Genomic DNA, 20,338 nt, shown 5'->3' with positions numbered 1-20,338 from the left:
TCTGAAGAGATTTCACCCCATGCTTCCTGAAGCACCTCCCACAAGTTGGATTGTCCTGATGGGCACTTCTTACATACCATACGGTCAGGCTGCTCCCACAACAGCTCAATAGGGTTGAGATCCGGTGACTGTGCTGGCCACTCCATTATAGACATAATACCAGCTGACTGCTTCTTCTCTAAATAGTTCTTGCATAGTTTGGAGCTGTGCTTTGGGTCATTGTCCTGTTGTAGGAGGAAATTGGCTCCAATTAAGCATCGTCCACAGGGTATGGCATGGCATTGCAAAATGGAGCGGTAGCTTTCCTTCTTCAAGATCCCTTTTACCCTGTACAAGTCTCCCACTTCACCACCACCAAAACACCCCCAGACCATCTCCTTTTACCCTGTACAAATTCCCACTTTACCACCACCAAAATACCCCCAGACCATCTCCTTTTACCCTGTACAAGTCTCCCACTTCACCACCACCAAAACACCCCCAGACCATCTCCTTTTACCCTGAACAAATCCCCCACTTCACCACCACCAAAACACCCCCAGACCATCTCCTTTTACCCTGAACAAATCCCCACTTCACCACCACCAAAACACCCCCAGACCATCTCCTTTTACCCTGAACAAATCCCCACTTCACCATCACCAAAACACCCCCAGACCATCTCCTTTTACCCTGTACAAATCCCCCACTTCACCACCACCAAAACACCCCCAGACCATCTCCTTTTACCCTGAACAAATCCCCCACTTCACCACCACCAAAACACCCCCAGACCATCTCCTTTTACCCTGTACAAATCCCCCACTTCACCACCACCAAAACACCCCCAGACCATCTCCTTTTACCCTGTACAAATCCCCCACTTCACCACCACCAAAACACCCCCAGACCATCTCCTTTTACCCTGAACAAATCTCCCACTTTACCACCACCAAAGCACCCCCAGACCATCACCCCCAGACCATCACCCCCAGACCATCACATTGCCTCCACCATGCGTGACAGATGGTTCACTCCTCCAGCATCTTTTCAGTTTTTCTGCGTCTCATGAATGTTCTTCTTTGTGATCCAAACACCTCAACCTTAGATCAGTCTGTCCATAATCCTTTTTTTACAATCTTCCTCTGTCCAGTGTCTGTGTTCTTTTTGCCCATCTTAATCTTTTCTTTTTATTGGCCAGTCTGAGATATGACTTTTTCTTTGCAACTCTGCCTAGAAGGCCAGCATCCCGGAGTCGTCTCTTCACTGTTGACATTGAGACTGGTGTTTTGCGGGAACTATTTAATGAAGCTGCCAGTTGAGGACTTGTGAGACGTCTGTTTCTCAAACTAGACACTCTAATGTACTTGTCCTCTTGCTCAGTTGTGCCCCGGGCCCTCCCACTCCTCTTTCTATTCTGGTTAGAGCCAGTTTGTGCTGTTCTGTGAAGGGAGTAGTACACAGCGTTGTACGAGATGGCAATTTCTCGCATGGAAAAGCCTTAATTTCCCAGAACAAGAATAGACTGATGAGTTTCAGAAGAAAGTGCTTTGTTTTTGGCCATTTTGAGCCTGTAATCGAACCAACAAATGCTGATGCTCCAGATACTCAACTAGTCTAAAGAAGGACAGTTTTATTGCTTCTATAAATCAGGACAACAGTTTTCAGCTGTGCTAACATAATTGCAAAAGGTGTTTCTAATGATCAATTAGCCTTTTAAAATGATAAACTTGGATTAGCGAACACAACGTGCCATTGGAACACAGGGGTGATGGTTGCTGATAATGGGCCTCTGTACACCTGATAATGGGCCTCTGTACACCTGATAATGGGCCTCTGTACACCTGATAATGGGCCTCTGTACACCTGATAATGGGCCTCTGTACACCTGATAATGGGCCTCTGTACACCTGATAATGGGCCTCTGTACACCTGATAATGGGCCTCTGTACACCTGATAATGGGCCTCTGTACACCTGATAATGGGCCTCTGTACACCTGATAATGGGCCTCTGTACATTCCATAAAAACATTTGTTTTGTTTTTTAAATCTGCCGTTTCCTGCTACAATAGTCATTTACAACATTAACAATGTCTACACTGTATTTCTGATCAATTTAATGTTATTTTAATGGACAATTTTAAAAAACTTTTCTTTCAAAAACAAGGACATTTCTAAGTGACCCGCAACTTTTGAAAGGTAGTGTATATGTGTACCCTGAGTGCTTGTGTGTGCACATTTGAATGTGTGTGTGCGTGAGTGTATGTGTGTTACCTGTTGGCTCTGAGGTTGTTGAGCCTGGCCTCCAGGTCGTTGAGCAGGTTAACCTTCTTATAGCACTGAGAACAATAGACATCCAACACATCACTGTTGTACAGGTGACACATCTTCAGAGGGGTCTGACCAGCACTACAGAAACAGAGGGAGGGAGGGAGGGAGGGAGGGAGGGAGGGAGGGAGGGAGGGAGGGAGGGAGGGAGGAATGGGGAGGGAGGGGGAGGGAGGAGAGAGAGAGAGAGAGAGAATGGGGGAGGAGGGAGAGAGAGAGAGAGACAGAGAGAGAGAAGGGGGGGGGAGAGAGAGAGAGAGAGAGACAGAGAGAGAGAAGGGGGAGGGAGAGAGAGAGAGAGAGAGAGAGAGAGAAGGGGGAGGGAGAGAGAGAGAGAGACAGAGAGAGAGAAGGGGGAGAGAGAGAGAGAGACAGAGAGAGAGAAGGGGGGAGGGAGAGAGAGAGAGAAAGAGACAGAGAGAGACAAGGAGGGAGAGAGAGACTATAATTACACACAGTGCTTTGTATCTGTCAATAGAACAGAGCAAAAAGTTTCCTTCCTGTTACACATGAATGGCTGAAAGGTGAAGAGTGTGTGTTGGTGCAGCATGTAAAGGGCAGAGTGTGTCAGTCATTGGGGGCCAACTGTCATTGATGAATGTCCTGCACGCTGTGTGAGTTTCCTCTATGTGCCACTAACCTGGAGGGCAGAGAGGAGCCGAGGTCTGAGAAGCCGTTGGTGCGAGCGTCATCGTCGGGGCAAGGGCTACTGGGAGTGTAGTCCACATCCTCCCCCTCTCCGTAGTCCTCAAACTGTTCCTCCCCCGAGAAGACGGACGCAGAAGCCGAGCCAATCAGCTGGCCAGAACTACAGCCAATCAGAACACGAAGAACAGGAGTCAAAGTATGAATCAGTATGGGCCCCGCTCCCGAACAGTCCCGGACTCCCCATCTCCTAGGCCCCTCAAATTCTCATCTGAACCTGGAAGACATTTATACTGTTTTTGTTCATACCTCCCCTCTAATCAGGGACTGATTTAGACCTGGGACACCAGGTGGGTGATTCCCCTCTAATCAGGGACTGATTTAGACCCGGGACACCAGGTGGGTGATTCCCCTCTAATCAGGGACTGATTTAGACCTGGGACACCAGGTGGGTGATTCCCCTCTAATCAGGGACTGATTTAGACCTGGGACACCAGGTGGGTGATTCCCCTCTAATCAGGGACTGATTTAGACCTGGGACACCAGGTGGGTAATTCCCCTCTAATCAGGGACTGATTTAGACCTGGGACACCAGGTGGGTGATGTTAACTATCAGGTAGAACAGAAAACCAGCAGGACTCTGGAACTTGTTGGATAAGATTTGAAAACCCCTTCCCTAGAAACTCAGAACGTCCGAAAACACTGTCTGGAGTATAGCAATATGGAGCCAATTCCACCTAGCCTATCAGAGGGCCCATTCCACCTAGCCTATCAGAGGGCCCATTCCACCTAGCCTATCAGAGGGCCCATTCCACCTAGCCAATAGCAGTCCCACAAGTCTACAAGAAGTGCTTAGATGCTACTACAGCCATGGTCAGATAGATGCTACTACAGCCATGGTCAGATAGATGCTACTACAGCCATGGTCAGATAGATGCTACTACAGCCATGGTCAGATAGATGCTACTACAGCCATGGTCAGATAGATGCTACTACAGCCATGGTCAGATAGATGGGACTACAGCCATGGTCAGATAGATGGGACTACAGCCATGGTCAGATAGATGGGACTACAGCCATGGTCAGATAGATGGGACTACAGCCATGGTCAGATAGATGCTACTACTGCCATGGTCAGATAGATGGGACTACAGCTAATCAATAACCAGTATAATCTGTGACATCATAACGTCACACTTACTTGTTGAACAGTCCACCTAGCCCCTCCTCTTTCTCGTTGCTCCGCCCCCCATCAGAGGTGTCAGAGCCCACCCCGCTCTCATTGGTGCTGTCCATGTCACAACACTCCCCCTGTTCCACACTGCAGTCTGGGTATGGACGGGTACACATGATGATGGGAGGGCCCAGTCGGGCCTCGCCGTTCTGGAGCGAGAGAGAGGGGGGAGAGGGAGCATAGGGGGAGGGGGGGGGGAGAGGGAGGGGGGGTAGGGGGAGATAGAGGGGGAGAGGGAGCATAGGGGAGGGGGGGGGGGGGGAGGGAGAGAGAGAGGGAGGGAGGGAGAGAGAGGGGAGGGGTAGGGGAGAGAGAGAGGGGTAGGGGAGATAGAGGGGGAGAGGGAGCATAGGGGGAGGGGGAGGGGAGAGAGAGGGGGGGAGGGAGAGAGAGAGGGAGGGAGAGAGAGAGGGAGGGGTAGGGGAGAGAGAGAGGACATTAGTCAACCATCACCGTTATTCAACTCAACATGCTGGAGAAAGACAGAAAGCAGTGTTTCCTCTACGTTGTTGTCTTGGCGGAGCACACGGCCAACTTCCAGACCCTGAACAATAAAACATTTAACACCCATCATCTGGTACCCACAGCTAAGAGCACCCTCAGTGAACCAGCACATTCAATTCAATACAACCCAGGCAGTGATGGACCACTGGTAGGGCAGAGAAGACTGTCTCAGAAACCCCTCCCTTCCTCCATTCTTTCCTCCCTCCTTCCTTCCCCCTCTCCCATCTCTCCCATCCCTCCCTCCCCTCTCCCCGCTCTCCGTCCTCATCATGACCTTTAAAAGGGGATGTCTGTGTTGATTATCTGACCTGAAACAGTCTCTCTAGGAGCTGGTAATGTCTGTGTTGATTATCTGACCTGAAACAGTCTCTCTAGGAGCTGGTAATGTCTGTGTTGATTATCTGACCTGAAACAGTCTCTCTAGGAGCTGGTAATGTCTGTGTTGATTATCTGACCTGAAACAGTCTCTCTAGGAGCTGGTAATGTCTGTGTTGATTATCTGACCTGAAACAGCCTCTCTAGGGGCTGGTAATGTCTGTGTTGATTATCTGACCTGTAACAGTCTCTCTAGGGGCTGGTAATGTCTGTGTTGATTATCTGACCTGTTACAGTCTCTCTAGGGGCTGGTAATGTCTGTGTTGATTATCTGACCTGTTACAGTCTCTAGGGGCTGGTAATGTCTGTGTTGATTATCTGACCTGTAACAGCCTCTCTAGGGGCTGGTAATGTCTGTGTTGATTATCTGACCTGTAACAGTCTCTCTAGGGACTGGTAATGTCTGTGTTGATTATCTGACCTGTAACAGCCTCTCTAGGGGCTGGTAATGTCTGTGTTGATTATCTGACCTGAAACAGTCTCTCTAGGGACTGGTAATGTCTGTGTTGATTATCTGACCTGTTACAGTCTCTAGGGGCTGGTAATGTCATTATCTGACCTGTTACAGTCTCTCTAGGGGCTGGTAATGTCTGTGTTGATTATCTGACCTGTTACAGTCTCTCTAGGGGCTGGTAATGTCTGTGTTGATTATCTGACCTGTTACAGTCTCTCTAGGGGCTGGTAATGTCTGTGTTGATTATCTGACCTGTTACAGTCTCTCTAGGGGCTGGTAATGTCTGTGTTGATTATCTGACCTGTTACAGTCTCTCTAGGGGCTGGTAATGTCTGTGTTGATTATCTGACCTGTTACAGTCTCTCTAGGGGCTGGTAATGACCTGTGTGGTGATTATCTGACCTGTTACAGTCTCTCTAGGGGCTGGTAATGTCTGTGTTGATTATCTGAAACAGAATGGGGCTGGTAATGTCTGTGTTGATTATCTGACCTGTTACAGTCTCTCTAGGGGCTGGTAATGTCTGTGTTGATTATCTGACCTGTTACAGTCTCTCTAGGGGCTGGTAATGTCTGTGTTGATTATCTGACCTCTCTCTCTGTAATCATTAAGGACTGAGGAGTTTTTTGGGATTAAAATAAACAGAATGGAGGTAAGCACAGGCAAAGTCCTAGAGGAAAACCTGGTTCATTCTGCTTTCCACCAGACAGTCTTGTGATGTCATTATGGGGTATTTTGATGTCATTATGGGGTATTGTGATGTCATTGTGGGGTGTTGTGATGTCATTGTGGGGTGTTGTGATGTCATTATGGGGTATTGTGATGTCATTATGGGGTGTTGTGATGTCATTATGGGGTATTGTGATGTCATTATGGGGTATTGTGATGTCATTATGAGGTATTGTGATGTCATTATGGGGTATTGTGATGTCATTATGGGGTATTGTGATGTCATTATGGGGTATTGTGATGTCATTATGGGGTATTGTGATGTCATTATGGGGTATTGTGATGTCATTATGGGGTATTGTGATGTCATTATGGGGTATTGTGATGTCATTATGGGGTATTGTGATGTCATTATAGGGTGTTGTGATGTCATTATGGGGTGTTGTGATGTCATTATGGGGTGTTGTGATGTCATTATGGGGTATTGTGTGCAGATGGGTGAAAAAAACAAAAACAATTTAATCAATTTTGAAATCATGCTGTAACAACAAGATGTGGAATAAGTCAAAGGGTGTGAATGCCTTCTGAAGGCCCTGTATCCATGTGTGCATTAAGTTATTATTATTATTTCTAATTGTGGCAGGTGTGGTCCTCCATAAACTACATGACATAAATGCATAATGAGGAGACATGAAGGGCGTTTTCGAGTTCAGCAGTAGAGAACATTGGGTAGTGACTGGACCACTGGCCTAGATCTGTTTGCTCCTGTTCAGGAGTGTGTGTGATTGTGTGTAAATAATACATACACGTCTGTCTGGCCTCACCAGACTGCTCTACCACTGGGACACACACACACACACACACACACACACACACACACACACTACATTGAATTAACATGAACATCAATGTCATTGTAATGAATGGTAGAGAGGGCAGTCCTCCTGAGAGGTTATAGAGGGGAACAGAAGGCTCTAACCTAGTTATAGAGGGGAACAGAAGGCTCTAACCTGGTTATAGAGGGGAACAGAAGGCTCTAACCTGGTTATAGAGGGGAACAGAAGGCTTTAACCTGGTTATAGAGGGGAACAGAAGGCTTTAACCTGGTTATAGAGGGGAACAGAAGGCTTTAACCTGGTTATAGAGGGGAACAGAAGGCTTTAACCTGGTTATAGAGGGGAACAGAAGGCTCCAGAGAGGCTTTAACCTGGTTATAGAGGGGAACAGAAGGCTTTAACCTGGTTATAGAGGGGAACAGAAGGCTTTAACCTGGTTATAGAGGGGAACAGAAGGCTTTAACCTGGTTATAGAGGGGAACAGAAGGCTCTAACCTGGTTATAGAGGGGAACAGAAGGCTCTAACCTGGTTATAGAGGGGAACAGAAGGCTCTAACCTGGTTATAGAGGGGAACAGAAGGCTTTAACCTGGTTATAGAGGGGAACAGAAGGCTTTAACCTGGTTATAGAGGGGAACAGAAGGCTTTAACCTGGTTATAGAGGGGAACAGAAGGCTCTAACCTGGTTATAGAGGGGAACAGAAGGCTCTAACCTGGTTATAGAGGGGAACAGAAGGCTTTAACCTGGTTATAGAGGGGAACAGAAGGCTTTAACCTGGTTATAGAGGGGAACAGAAGGCTTTAACCTGGTTATAGAGGGGAACAGAAGGCTCTAACCTGGTTATAGAGGGGAACAGAAGGCTTTAACCTGGTTATAGAGGGGAACAGAAGGCTTTAACCTGGTTATAGAGGGGAACAGAAGGCTCTAACCTGGTTATAGAGGGGAACAGAAGGCTTTAACCTGGTTATAGAGGGGAACAGAAGGCTTTAACCTGGTTATAGAGGGGAACAGAAGGCTTTAACCTGGTTATAGAGGGGAACAGAAGGCTCTAACCTGGTTATAGAGGGGAACAGAAGGCTCTAACCTGGTTATAGAGGGGAACAGAAGGCTTTAACCTGGTTATAGAGGGGAACAGAAGGCTCTAACCTGGTTATAGAGGGGAACAGAAGGCTTTAACCTGGTTATAGAGGGGAACAGAAGGCTTTAACCTGGTTATAGAGGGGAACAGAAGGCTTTAACCTGGTTATAGAGGGGAACAGAAGGCTCTAACCTGGTTATAGAGGGGAACAGAAGGCTCTAACCTGGTTATAGAGGGGAACAGAAGGCTCTAACCTGGTTATAGGGGGGAACAGAAGGCTCTAACCTGGTTATAGAGGGGAACAGAAGGCTTTAACCTGGTTATAGAGGGGAACAGAAGGCTCTAACCTGGTTATAGAGGGGAACAGAAGGCTCTAACCTGGTTATAGAGGGGAACAGAAGGCTCTAACCTGGTTATAGAGGGGAACAGAAGGCTTTAACCTGGTTATAGAGGGGAACAGAAGGCTCTAACCTGGTTATAGAGGGGAACAGAAGGCTTTCACCTGGTTATAGAGGGGAACAGAAGGCTCTAACCTGGTTATAGAGGGGAACAGAAGGCTCTAACCTGGTTATAGAGGGGAACAGAAGGCTCTAACCTGGTTATAGAGGGGAACAGAAGGCTACAGAGAGGCTTTAACCTGGTTATAGAAGGGAACAGAAGGCTCTAACCTGGTTTTAGAGGATAACAGAAGGCTTTAACCTGGTTATAGAGGGGAACAGAAGGCTCTAACCTGGTTATAGAGGGGAACAGAAGGCTTTAACCTGGTTATAGAGGGGAACAGAAGGCTCTAACCTGGTTATAGAGGGGAACAGAAGGCTCTAACCTGGTTATAGAGGGGAACAGAAGGCTTTAACCTGGTTATAGAGGAGAACAGAAGGCTTTAACCTGGTTATAGAGGGGAACTGAAGGCTCTAACCTGGTATTAGAGGGGAACAGAAGGCTTTCACCTGGTTATAGAGGGGAACAGAAGGCTCTAACCTGGTTATAGAGGGGAACAGAAGGCTTTAACCTGGTTATAGAGGGGAACTGAAGGCTCTAACCTGGTTATAGAGGGGAACAGAAGGCTCCAGAGAGGCTCTAACTTGGTTAGTGTGTATGATGTTGTTGTCTCGCTCTTTCCTAGTTTGAGTCCCAAATGGCCCACTGTATAGTGCACTACTTCACCCTATGGGCCCTGGTCAAAAGTAGTGCACTTTTAAGGGAATAGGGTGCTGTTCGGAATACACACTGGGAGTGTATCTAGCATTCCCATGCAGGAGGCTCAAGGCTTTAGTGTGTGTGTGTGTGTGTTTTCACTCAACATCATAAATTATACACAGGTTTATGTCTGAACCAAGGATGGGAGACAGAGGTCAGAGGTTGTTCTGAACACACACACACATCCTTTCCATTCACACTAGTGCCAAACCACACCCTCCCCATTCTCTCTCACACACACACACACACACACACACACACACCCCTTTCCATTCACACTAGTGCCAGTCTAGACTGGCTCAGTTCACTCCAGGTGTTCACAGCAGGTGGCTGTCAAACTTTGTAACCCATTCACCCCCCCCACTCTCACTCACTCCTCTCTCTCACTCACTCCTTCACCCCCACCCCTCTCTCTCAATCTCTTCTCCTTGTCTCCCCCACCCCGCCCCCCACTCACACCCATCCTCTCCTCTTTGACACCCCATCTCTCTCTCTCTCCTTTTCAGCTGTATCCAAGCGGCTGGTTCTGACTGCCAACAGCAGATCCCTTTACAACAAACCACACCCTCCCCATTCACACCTGAGACAGCCCCCAACAAAACCCCATTCCCACAGACACACCAGACAGCCCCCAAACCCCATTCCCACAGACACACCAGACAGCCCCCAAACCCACATTCTCACACCAGACAGCCCCCAAAGCCCCGATTCACACACACACACACACACACACACACACACACACACACACACACACACACACACACACACACACACACACACACACACACACACACACACACACACACACCAGACAGCCCCCAAAAATCCCATTCACACACACCAGACAGCCCCCAAAACCCCATTCCCACACACACACACACACACACACAGCCCCCAAAACCCCATTCCCACACACACCAGACAGCCCCCCCCAAAACCCCATTCACACACACACACACCAGACAGCCCCCAAAACCCCATTCACACACACACACACACAGACAGCCCCCAAAACCCCATTCACACACACACACACACAGACAACCCCCAAAACCCCATTCACACACACACACACACACACACAGCCAGCCCCAAAACCCCATTCACACAAAACCCCATTCACACACACACACACACACCAGACAGCCCCCAAAACCCCATTCACACACACACACACACACAGACAGCCCCCAAAACCCCATTCACACACACACCAGACAGACAGCCCCCAAAACCCCATTCACACACACACACACACACACACACCAGACAGCCCCAAAACCCCATTCACACACACACACACACCAGACAGCCCCCAAAACCCCATTCACACACACACACACACACACCCAGACAGCCCCCAAAACCCCATTCACACACACACACCAGACAGCCCCCAAAACCCCATTCACACACACACACCAGACAGCCCCCAAAACCCCATTCACACACACACACACACCAGACAGCCCCCAAAACCCCATTCACACACACACACACACAGCCCCCCAAAAATCCCATTCCCACAGACACAGTGAATATTCTCTGCCGACCCACGTGATGCGTGTTGCCACTTTGACCTCCAACGGCTAGTTACTGGAGTACAGCTGCCTGCGACATTGCTGCATAAATAGCAGTTAATACCTTCAAGCGCGCGTGCGCACACACACACACACACACACACACACACACACACACACACACACGGTCTACTTAGCATGTGAACAGAGTGCACCCTTTAGTTCTTAGTGGCTGAACAGATAACAAGCTAACGAGAAGATCGGCTAATCCAGGTATTTTAGTCCAGGTGGGGAACACTGAATGAACGGACACACACACACACACACACACACACACACACACACATCTGTGGAAAGCTTAGCACAGTACATCACCTTCTAGTAGACTGCAGTAAAGCTGGACACCAGGGCTGGGTGGTGTCTGGAACCTCACCATACTAATCACCATACTTACGGTTGTAGATGGAAGTTTACATACACTCCATTAGTATTTGGTAGTGTTGCCTTTAAATTGTTTAACTTGGGTCAAACATTCCGGGTCGCCTTCCACAAGATACAGTGGGGCAACAAAGTATTTAGTCAGCCACCAATTGTGCAAGTTCTCCCACTTAAAAAGATGAGAGAGGCCTGTAATTTTCATCATAGGTACACTTCAACTATGACAGACAAAATGAGAAAAAAAATCCAGAATATCACAGTGTAGGATTTGTAATTAATTTATATGCAAATTATGGTGGAAAATAAGTATTTGGTCACCTACAAACAAGCAAGATTTCTGGCTCTCACAGACATGTAACTTCTTCTTTAAGAGGCTCCTCTGTCCTCCACTCGTTACCTGTATTAATGGCACCTGTTTGAACTTGTTATCAGTATAAAAGACACCTGTCCACAACCTCAAACAGTCACACTCCAAACTCCACTATGGCCAAGACCAAAGAGCTTTGGGGCTGTTTTTCTGCAAAGGGACCAGGACGACTGATCCGTGTAAAGGAAAGAATGAATGGGGCCATGTATCATGAGATTTTGAGTGAAAACCTCCTTCCATCAGCAAGGGCTTTGAAGATGAAACATGGCTGGGTCTTTCAGCATGACAATGATCCCAAACACACCGCCCGGGCAACGAAGGAGTGGCTTCGTAAGAAGCATTTCAAGGTTCTGGAGTGGCCTAGCCAGTCTCCAGATCTCACCCCCATAGAAAATCTTTGGAGGGAGTTGAAAGTATGTGTTGCCCAGCAACAGCCCCAAAACATCACTGCTCTAGAGGAGATATGCATGGAGGAATGGGCCAAAATACCAGCAACAGTGTGTGAAAACCTTGTGAAGACTTACAGAAAACGTTTGACCTCTTGTCATTGCCAACAAAGGGTATATAACAAAGTATTGAGATAAACTTTTGTTATTGACCAAATACTTATTTTCCACCATAATTTGCAAATAAATTCATTACAAATCCTACAATGTGATTTTCTGGATTTTTTCTCCTCATTTTGTCTGTCATAGTTGGAGTGTGATGAAAATTACATCTACATCTATGATGAAAATTACAGGCCTCTCTCATCTTTTTAAGTGGGAGAACTTGCACAATTGGTGGCTGACTAAATACTTTTTTGCCCCACTGTATATATATCTGCATCTATATCTGCCACTATATCTGCATCTACATCTATATCTACATCTGCATCTATATCTATAATCTGCATCTATATCTATATCTGCATCTATCTACATCTACATCTGCATCTGCATCTGCATCTGCATCTACATCTACATCTGCATCTGCATCTGCATCTGCATCTGCATCTGCATCTGCATCTGCATCTGCATCTGCATCTGCATCTGCATCTACATCTGCATCTGCATCTGCATCTACATCTATATCTATATCTACATCTATATCTACATCTGCATCTATATCTACATCTGCATCTGCATCTGCATCTTTATCTCCATCCATATCTGCATCTACATTCATATCTGCATCTACATCTATATGAGAGAGACAGAACGACAGAAACAGAGAGAGAGAAACAGACAGAGAGAGAGAGAACGACAGAAATAGAGAGAGAGAAACAGACAGAGAGAGAGAGAACGACAGAAATAGAGAGAGAGAAACAGACAGAGAGAGAGAGAACGACAGAAATAGAGAGAGAAAAACAGAGACGGAGAGACAGAGAGAGACAGAGTTGGAACAAAGGACACAGTTAGTCTGCTGCAGCATTCTCTCTCTCTCTCTCCATGCAGACACTCTCTTTTACCGTGAAGTCCATTGCAAGGGGGCTCTCTCCTCTCCTCTGAAGTGTGCTGTCCATTCCTGATTCCACGGCCACATACATTTACACACACACACACATCCACACACACTGCCCAGACACGGGTAATCCACACCCTCCTAACAATTACCGTCTGCACGTGTGTTGTTCAGTCACAATATAGATCGTTCATACACACACACGACACGTGTGTATGCCAGGTCCGAACACACACACACAGTCCAATAGGTCCAGCCCAAACAGTAGTCCTCCAATTACAATCCACAGAAATTTTGATAGAAGAAGACCAGCGACGAACACACTACACCAGCGCTCCAGCACTGTACCGTCAGCAGAACAGCTAACACACTATACCGTCAACAGAACAGCTAACACACTATACCGTCAACAGAACAGCTAACACACTGTACCGTCAACAGAACAGCTAACACACTATACCGTCAACAGAACAGCTAACACACTGTACCGTCAACAGAACAGCTAACACACTATACCGTCAACAGAACAGCTAACACACTGAACAGCTAACCGTCAACTATACCGTCAGAACAGCTAACACACTGTACCGAACAGAACAGCTAACACACTGTACCGTCAGCAGAACAGCTAAGACACTATACCGTCAACAGAACAGCTAACACACTGTACCGTCAACAGAACAGCTAACACACTGTACCGTCAGCAGAACAGCTAAGACACTATACCGTCAACAGAACAGCTAACACACTGTACCGTCAGCAGAACAGCTAACACACTATACCGTCAACAGAACAGCTAACACACTGTACCGTCAGCAGAACAGCTAACACACTATACCAGCACTATACCGTCAGCAGAACAGCTAACACACTGTACCGTCAACAGAACAGCTAACACACTATACCGTCAACAGAACAGCTAACACACTATACGGTCAACAGAACAGCTAAGACACTGACACTGCAGCGTGCCGGTTTGAATTTGAACACACACTGACGCTTAGGCAACAGTTACCAGGTTAAAGCCACACCTCCCAGTGTACACCACCTCCCTCCCTCCTGGCTGTTGCTAGGTAACTGTTCAGCTGGGCCGGCCTCTAGCGGTGACATCAGCTAGATTGAGTCTGGCATTGGGATATTATTTTAGACCTGAGGAAAGAGTGCCTCCTACTGGCCCTCCAACACCACTTCCAGCAGCATCTGGTCTCCCATCCAGGGACTGAACAGGACAACCCTGCTTATCTTCAGAAGCAAGCCAGCAGTTGGATGCAGGGTGGTAACATTGTAAATACAACACATATTTATGTTTATTTATTTTCCCTTTAGTACTTTAACGATAACATTTAAATACGACATATGAAATGTATGAATTATTTTGGAAGTGTAATGTTTAATATTAATTTTTGTATTGTTTATTTCACTTTTGTTTATTATCTATTTCACTTGCTTTGGCAATGTAAACATATGTTCAATTGAATTGAGAGAGAGAGACACACAGAGAGAGAGAGAAAGGGATTAGAGAAAGAAAGAGAGAACACCCAGTCTTGCCATGCATACCATTTACTCCCCATGCCAATGGCAAACATGCAGGACCCAAGCTGCTGGAGTCAGGGTTAGCTGCTGGGGAGGAGAGACACATGGGCTTACACCTGTACGGGTACACACCTGGGCCGAGTCTACGGGTACACACCTGGGCCGAGTCTACGGGTACACACCTGGGCCGAGTCTACGGGTACACACCTGGGCCGAGTCTACGGGTACACACCTGGGCCGAGTCTACGGGTACACACCTGGGCCGAGTCTACGGGTACACACCTGGGCCGAGTCTACGGGTACACACCTGGGCCGAGTCTACGGGTACACACCTGGGCCGAGTCTGGGCCGAGTCTACGGGTACACACCTGGGCCGAGTCTACGGGGCCGAGTACACACCTGGGCCGAGTCTACGGGTACACACCTGGGCCGAGTCTACGGGTACACACCTGGGCCGAGTCTGGGCCGAGTCTTACGGGTACACACCTGGGCCGAGTCTACGGGTACACACCTGGGCCGAGCCTACGGGTACACACCTGGGCCGAGCCTACGGGTACACACCTGGGCCGAGCCTACGGGTACACACCTGGGCCGAGCCTACGGGTACACACCTGGGCCGAGTCTACAGTTACACACCTGGGCCGAGCCTACAGGTACACACCTGGGCCGAGCCTACAGGTACACACCTGGGCCGAGCCTACATGCACTGTGGGAGACAAATGGGCTGTTATACACCTGGGTTGTATTCATTATTGTAAAAAGTTTTGCAATTGAAAAGGAAATGGAGTTTTTCATATTAGATGAATTCAGGAAGATCCCTCCCTGTTTCAGTCTGTTTTCTTCCATTTGATTCCTAATTAACACAACCCTGAGATGCATTCAGACGAAGGTAAAGTCATTCTGTCATTACAATAGGAGGTGATGTCTGAGTGAACCTGTACCTGTTGTACCTGTCATTACAGTAGAAGGTGATGTCTGAGGGAACCTGTACCTGTTGTACCTGTCATTACAATAGGAGGTGATGTCTGAGTGAACCTGTACCTGTTGTACCTGTCATTACAGTAGAAGGTGATGTCTGAGAGAACCTGTACCTGTTGTACCTGTCATTACAGTAGAAGGTGATGTCTGAGTGAACCTGTACCTGTTGTACCTGTTGATGTCCTGTCACCTTCATTACAGTAGAAGGTGATGTCTGAGGAACCTGTACCTGTTGTACCTGTCATTACAATAGAAGGTGATGTCTGAGGAACCTGTACCCTGTTACAGTAGAAGGTGATGTCCTGTCATTACAATAGAAGGTGATGTCTGAGGGAACCTGTACCTGTTGTACCTGTCATTACAGTAGAAGGTGATGTCTGAGTGAACCTGTACCTGTTGTACCTGTCATTACAGTAGAAGGTGATGTCTGAGTGAACCTGTACCTGTTGTACCTGTCATTACAATAGAAGGTGATGTCTGAGTGAACCTGTACCTGTTGTACCTGTCATTACAGTAGAAGGTGATGTCTGAGGAACCTGTACCTGTTGTACCTGTCATTACAGTAGAAGGTGATGTCTGAGTGAACCTGTACCTGTTGTACCTGTCATTACAGTAGAAGGTGATGTCTGAGTGAACCTGTACCTGTTGTACCTGTCATTACAGTAGTGAACCTGTACCTGTACCTGTTGTACCTGTGTTGTACCTGTCATTACAGTAGAAGGTGATGTCTGAGTGAACCTGTACCTGTTGTACCTGTCATTACAGTAGAAGGTGATGTCTGAGTGAACCTGTACCTGTTGTACCTGTCATTACAGTAGAAGGTGATGTCTGAGTGAACCTGTACCTGTTGTACCTGTCATTACAATAGAAGGTGATGTCTGAGTGAACCTGTACCTGTTGTACCTGTCATTACAGAAGGTGATGAAGGTGATGATGTCTGAGTGAACCTGTACCTGTTGTACCTGTCATTACAATAGAAGGTGATGTCTGAGGGAAGTTGTACCTGTCATTACAATAGAAGGTGATGTCTGAGGGAACCTGTACCTGTTGTACCTGTCATTACAGTAGAAGGTGATGTCTGAGTGAACCTGTACCTGTTGTACCTGTCATTACAATTGAAGGTGATGTCTGAGGGAACCTGTACCTGTTGTACCTGTCATTACAATAGAAGGTGATGTCTGAGTGAACCTGTACCTGTTGTACCTGTCATTACAGTAGAAGGTGATGTCTGAGTGAACCTGTACCTGTTGTACCTGTCATTACAGTAGGAGGTGATGTCTGAGTGAACCTGTACCTGTTGTACCTGTCATTACAGTAGAAGGTGATATCTGAGTGAACCTGTACCTGTTGTACCTGTCATTACAGTAGGAGGTGATGTCTGAGTGAACCTGTACCTGTTGTACCTGTCATTACAGTAGAAGGTGATGTCTGAGTGAAGTTGTACCTGTTGTACCTGTCATTACAATAGAAGGTGATGTCTGAGTGAAGTTGTACCTGTCATTACAATAGGAGGTGATATCTGAGTGAAGTTGTACTTACATGTACTGCTGGCTGTGTAGACATCTAGAAGGCTAGCTGGCTGTGCTACAAACACTGCTACCACACCTGACCTTCTTTCTCTCTGGTGTGTTAAGGGTTCAGAACAAGTGGAGGAGGGCACACTGGCGCCACTTGTGGCAGCTTTATGTAACTGCACCTAAAACAGAAAACCTGCCTCTGGGCCAGATTGAGGCACACCTGAGTTAACTGAGCTTTATTTTGAAACCAACATTGTTCAGACCTTCACATCTGAATGGTTTTAGAGATTATCTTGATGAAATGGTACAAGCCTATGCACAAATAAAGAAAGATAAATCCCAGTGCACAGCAGTACGTACATCCTGGTGTTGTTTTGTTAGAACAACCAGTATTCACAAACAAGAGTAAAAACCCACACACTACAAACCCCAGGCTGAACATAATAACAGCTGCTATGGATCTATCTGTCTCCCTGACCTGTCTGTCTCTGTCTCCCTGACCTGTCTGTCTCTGTCTCTGTCTCCCTGACCTGTCTGTCTCTGTCTCCCTGACCTGTCTGTCTCTCTGACCTGTCTGTCTCTGTCTCCCTGACCTGTCTGTCTCTGTCTCCTGTGACCTGTCTGTCTCTGTCTCCCTGACCTGTCTGTCTCTGTCTCCTGTGACCTGTCTGTCTCTGTCTCCCTGACCTGTCTGTCTCTGTCTCCCTGACCTGTCTGTCTCTGTCTCCCTGACCTGTCTGTCTCTGTCTCCCTGACTTGTCTGTCTCTGTCTCCTTGGCCTGTCTGTCTCTGTCTACTAGGCCTGTCTGTCTCTGTCTCCCTGACCTGTCTGTCTCTGACTTCTTGAATGTGACTGAGATCCTCCCTCCTCCTCAGGACCATTGATATTCATCAGCTGACCATCCAAAATGGAAGCCGTGCACCAACCCTGATCCCATCTGTGACGTCTGATCTTTCTTGATACTGTATCCCATTTATTGATTTATTTTGGTTTCCTTGAATTTCCTGATGTATACGCAATTCAGCTTTTAGCTGCCATGTTTAGTGGAATAAACTAAACTAATCCCCACTCAGTACATAGCAACAGGTAGCAACAGGTTAGAGATGCAGACTAGAAGGTTGTCAGTTCAAATCCCAGACCAGGTAGAATGAACTACTGGGTTCAGATTCCAGACCAGGCATAATGAATGACTGGGTTCAGATCCCAGACCAGGCATAATGAACTACTGGGTTCAGATCCCAGACCAGGCATAATGAACTACTGGGTTCAGATTCCAGACCAGGCATAATGAATGACTGGGTTCAGATCCCAGACCAGGCATAATGAACTACTGGGTTCAGATCCCAGACCAGGCATAATGAACTACGGGGTTCAGATCCCAGACCAGGTAGAATGAACTACTGGGTTCAGATCCCAGACTAGGCATAATGAACTACTGGGTTCAGATCCCAGACCAGGTATAATGAACTACTGGGTTCAGATCCCAGACCAGGCATAATGAACTACTGGGTTCAGATCCCAGACCAGGTAGAATGAACTACTGGGTTCAGATCCCAGACTAGGCATAATGAACTACTGGGTTCAGATCCCAGACTAGGCATAATGAACGACTGGGTTCAGATCCCAGACCAGGTATAATGAACTACTGGGTTCAGATCTCAGACCAGGCATAATGAACTACTGGGTTCAGATCCCAGACCAGGTAGAATGAACTACTGGGTTCAGATCCCAGACTAGGCATAATGAACTACTGGGTTCAGATCCCAGACTAGGCATAATGAACGACTGGGTTCAGATCCCAGACCAGGTAGAATGAACGACTGGGTTCAGATCTCAGACCAGGCATAATGAACTACTGGGTTCAGATCCCACACCAGGCATAATGAACTACTGGGTTCAGACAAACAAGGTGGCATAGCAGTTCAGACGTCTTTTGTCCTCGTCTTGTCGTGTCCTGTATATATATATATTTTCAACTTTTTTCACATACATTTTATTTTTCATCAACTCATCTTCGAAACACTCTCCTGCAACCCGCCTCACCAATTTATATTTATAAAAAAGTATTATTTACCTCAAATCTGTAATCCTCCAAGAAGCTAGCCAGAAACTAGCCAGAAGCTAATCCAGAAGCTAATCAGAAGCTAGTTCAGAAGCTAGTTAGCTTCTTTACTGGCAAATCGTTGGTATTCAGCTAACAACGGTTTGTGGTCATCAGCTATCCTTTAGCTCAAAAATCTATCGCCAGTTCTGTACGGTGCAGCGCGGCTCGGAACGGAACATACCGGACCAATTTTTCTCTCCATGTCCCTGGATTTCGACTGCTCTCTGGACATTCATACCCGGATCTCACAGCTAGCTAGCTGCTATCCGTGTGACTATCGGCCTTCGTCGATTCCGGAGCAAACATCAATTATTCCGGAGCTAGCCAGCTCCGTCAATCACTCCTGAGTTCCATCAATCACTCCTGGGCTGCAGTCACCTATCCGGACCCGTTTTACTGCCTACGCGGAGCCCCACCGGGCCTTCACAACTGGACTGCCGATGTTATCTACCCGAAGGAGATCCGGCTGGCTCCTCCGTCGCGACGTTACCTGAACGCCCATCTGCGGCCTGCTAACCGTTAGCTGTCTTACCGGCTGCTATCTGAATAGACAATCGGACAATTTATTTATTTTTATTATTATTATGTTTTCTTCTTGGGCCTCTATAACTATATCTATTGTTTTTATTTTTGTTGTTGTTGTGTGATTTGGATTAATCCCCTCTACCACACGGAACCCCACGAATCTACTGACGGAACGCAAGAGGTGGCTAACAGACCTCCATCCTATGCTAGCTTGCCTATGCTAGATGGCCTATGCTAGCTGTCTAAATCGCCGTGACCCCCAGCCAACCTCTCCACTCACTGGACCCTTTTGATCACTCGACTAAGCATGCCTCTCCTTAATGTCAATATGTCTTGTCCATTGCTGTTCTGGTTAGTGTTTATTGGCTTATTTCACTGTAGAGTCTCTAGTCCTGCTCACTATACCTTATCCAACCTATTAGTTCCACCACCCACACATGCAATGACATCTCCTGGTTTCAATGATGTTTCTAGAGACAATATCTCTCTCTTCATCACTCAATACCTAGGTTTACCTCCACTGTATTCACATCCTACCATACCTTTGTCTGTACATTATACCTTGATGCTATTTTATCGCCCCCAGAAACCTCCTTTTACTCTATGTTCCA

General features: G+C 47.1%; 1 protein-coding gene across 2 annotated transcripts in view; it reads right to left on the bottom strand.

The window, feature by feature from the left end:
* The window catches only part of LOC121844135 (rab11 family-interacting protein 4A-like), a 34,687-nt gene extending 17,490 nt beyond the window's left edge, over positions 1-17,197 (bottom strand). Inside the window, exons 1-4 of one of the 2 annotated variants that reach the window (XM_042314053.1) lie at positions 17,120-17,197; positions 4,155-4,336; positions 2,949-3,116; positions 2,255-2,389 (exon numbers count right to left, since the gene is read on the bottom strand). In XM_042314053.1, coding sequence (XP_042169987.1) covers positions 2,255-2,389; positions 2,949-3,116; positions 4,155-4,336; positions 17,120-17,143 — 509 coding nt within the window. In that variant the 5' untranslated portion in view covers positions 17,144-17,197. Of the gene's footprint in view, positions 1-2,254; positions 2,390-2,948; positions 3,117-4,154; positions 4,337-13,076; positions 13,605-17,119 lie in introns of those variants that run through there. The other variant, XM_042314052.1, reaches the window with a different exon arrangement.
* Positions 17,198-20,338: the final 3,141 nt, after the last annotated feature.

Source organism: Oncorhynchus tshawytscha, unplaced genomic scaffold (genome assembly GCF_018296145.1).
Source record: "Oncorhynchus tshawytscha isolate Ot180627B unplaced genomic scaffold, Otsh_v2.0 Un_scaffold_8259_pilon_pilon, whole genome shotgun sequence".
Lineage (NCBI taxonomy): Eukaryota > Metazoa > Chordata > Actinopteri > Salmoniformes > Salmonidae > Oncorhynchus > Oncorhynchus tshawytscha.
The sequence above is the reverse complement of the archived record's forward strand: the minus strand, read 5'-3'. Positions and strand labels throughout refer to the sequence as shown.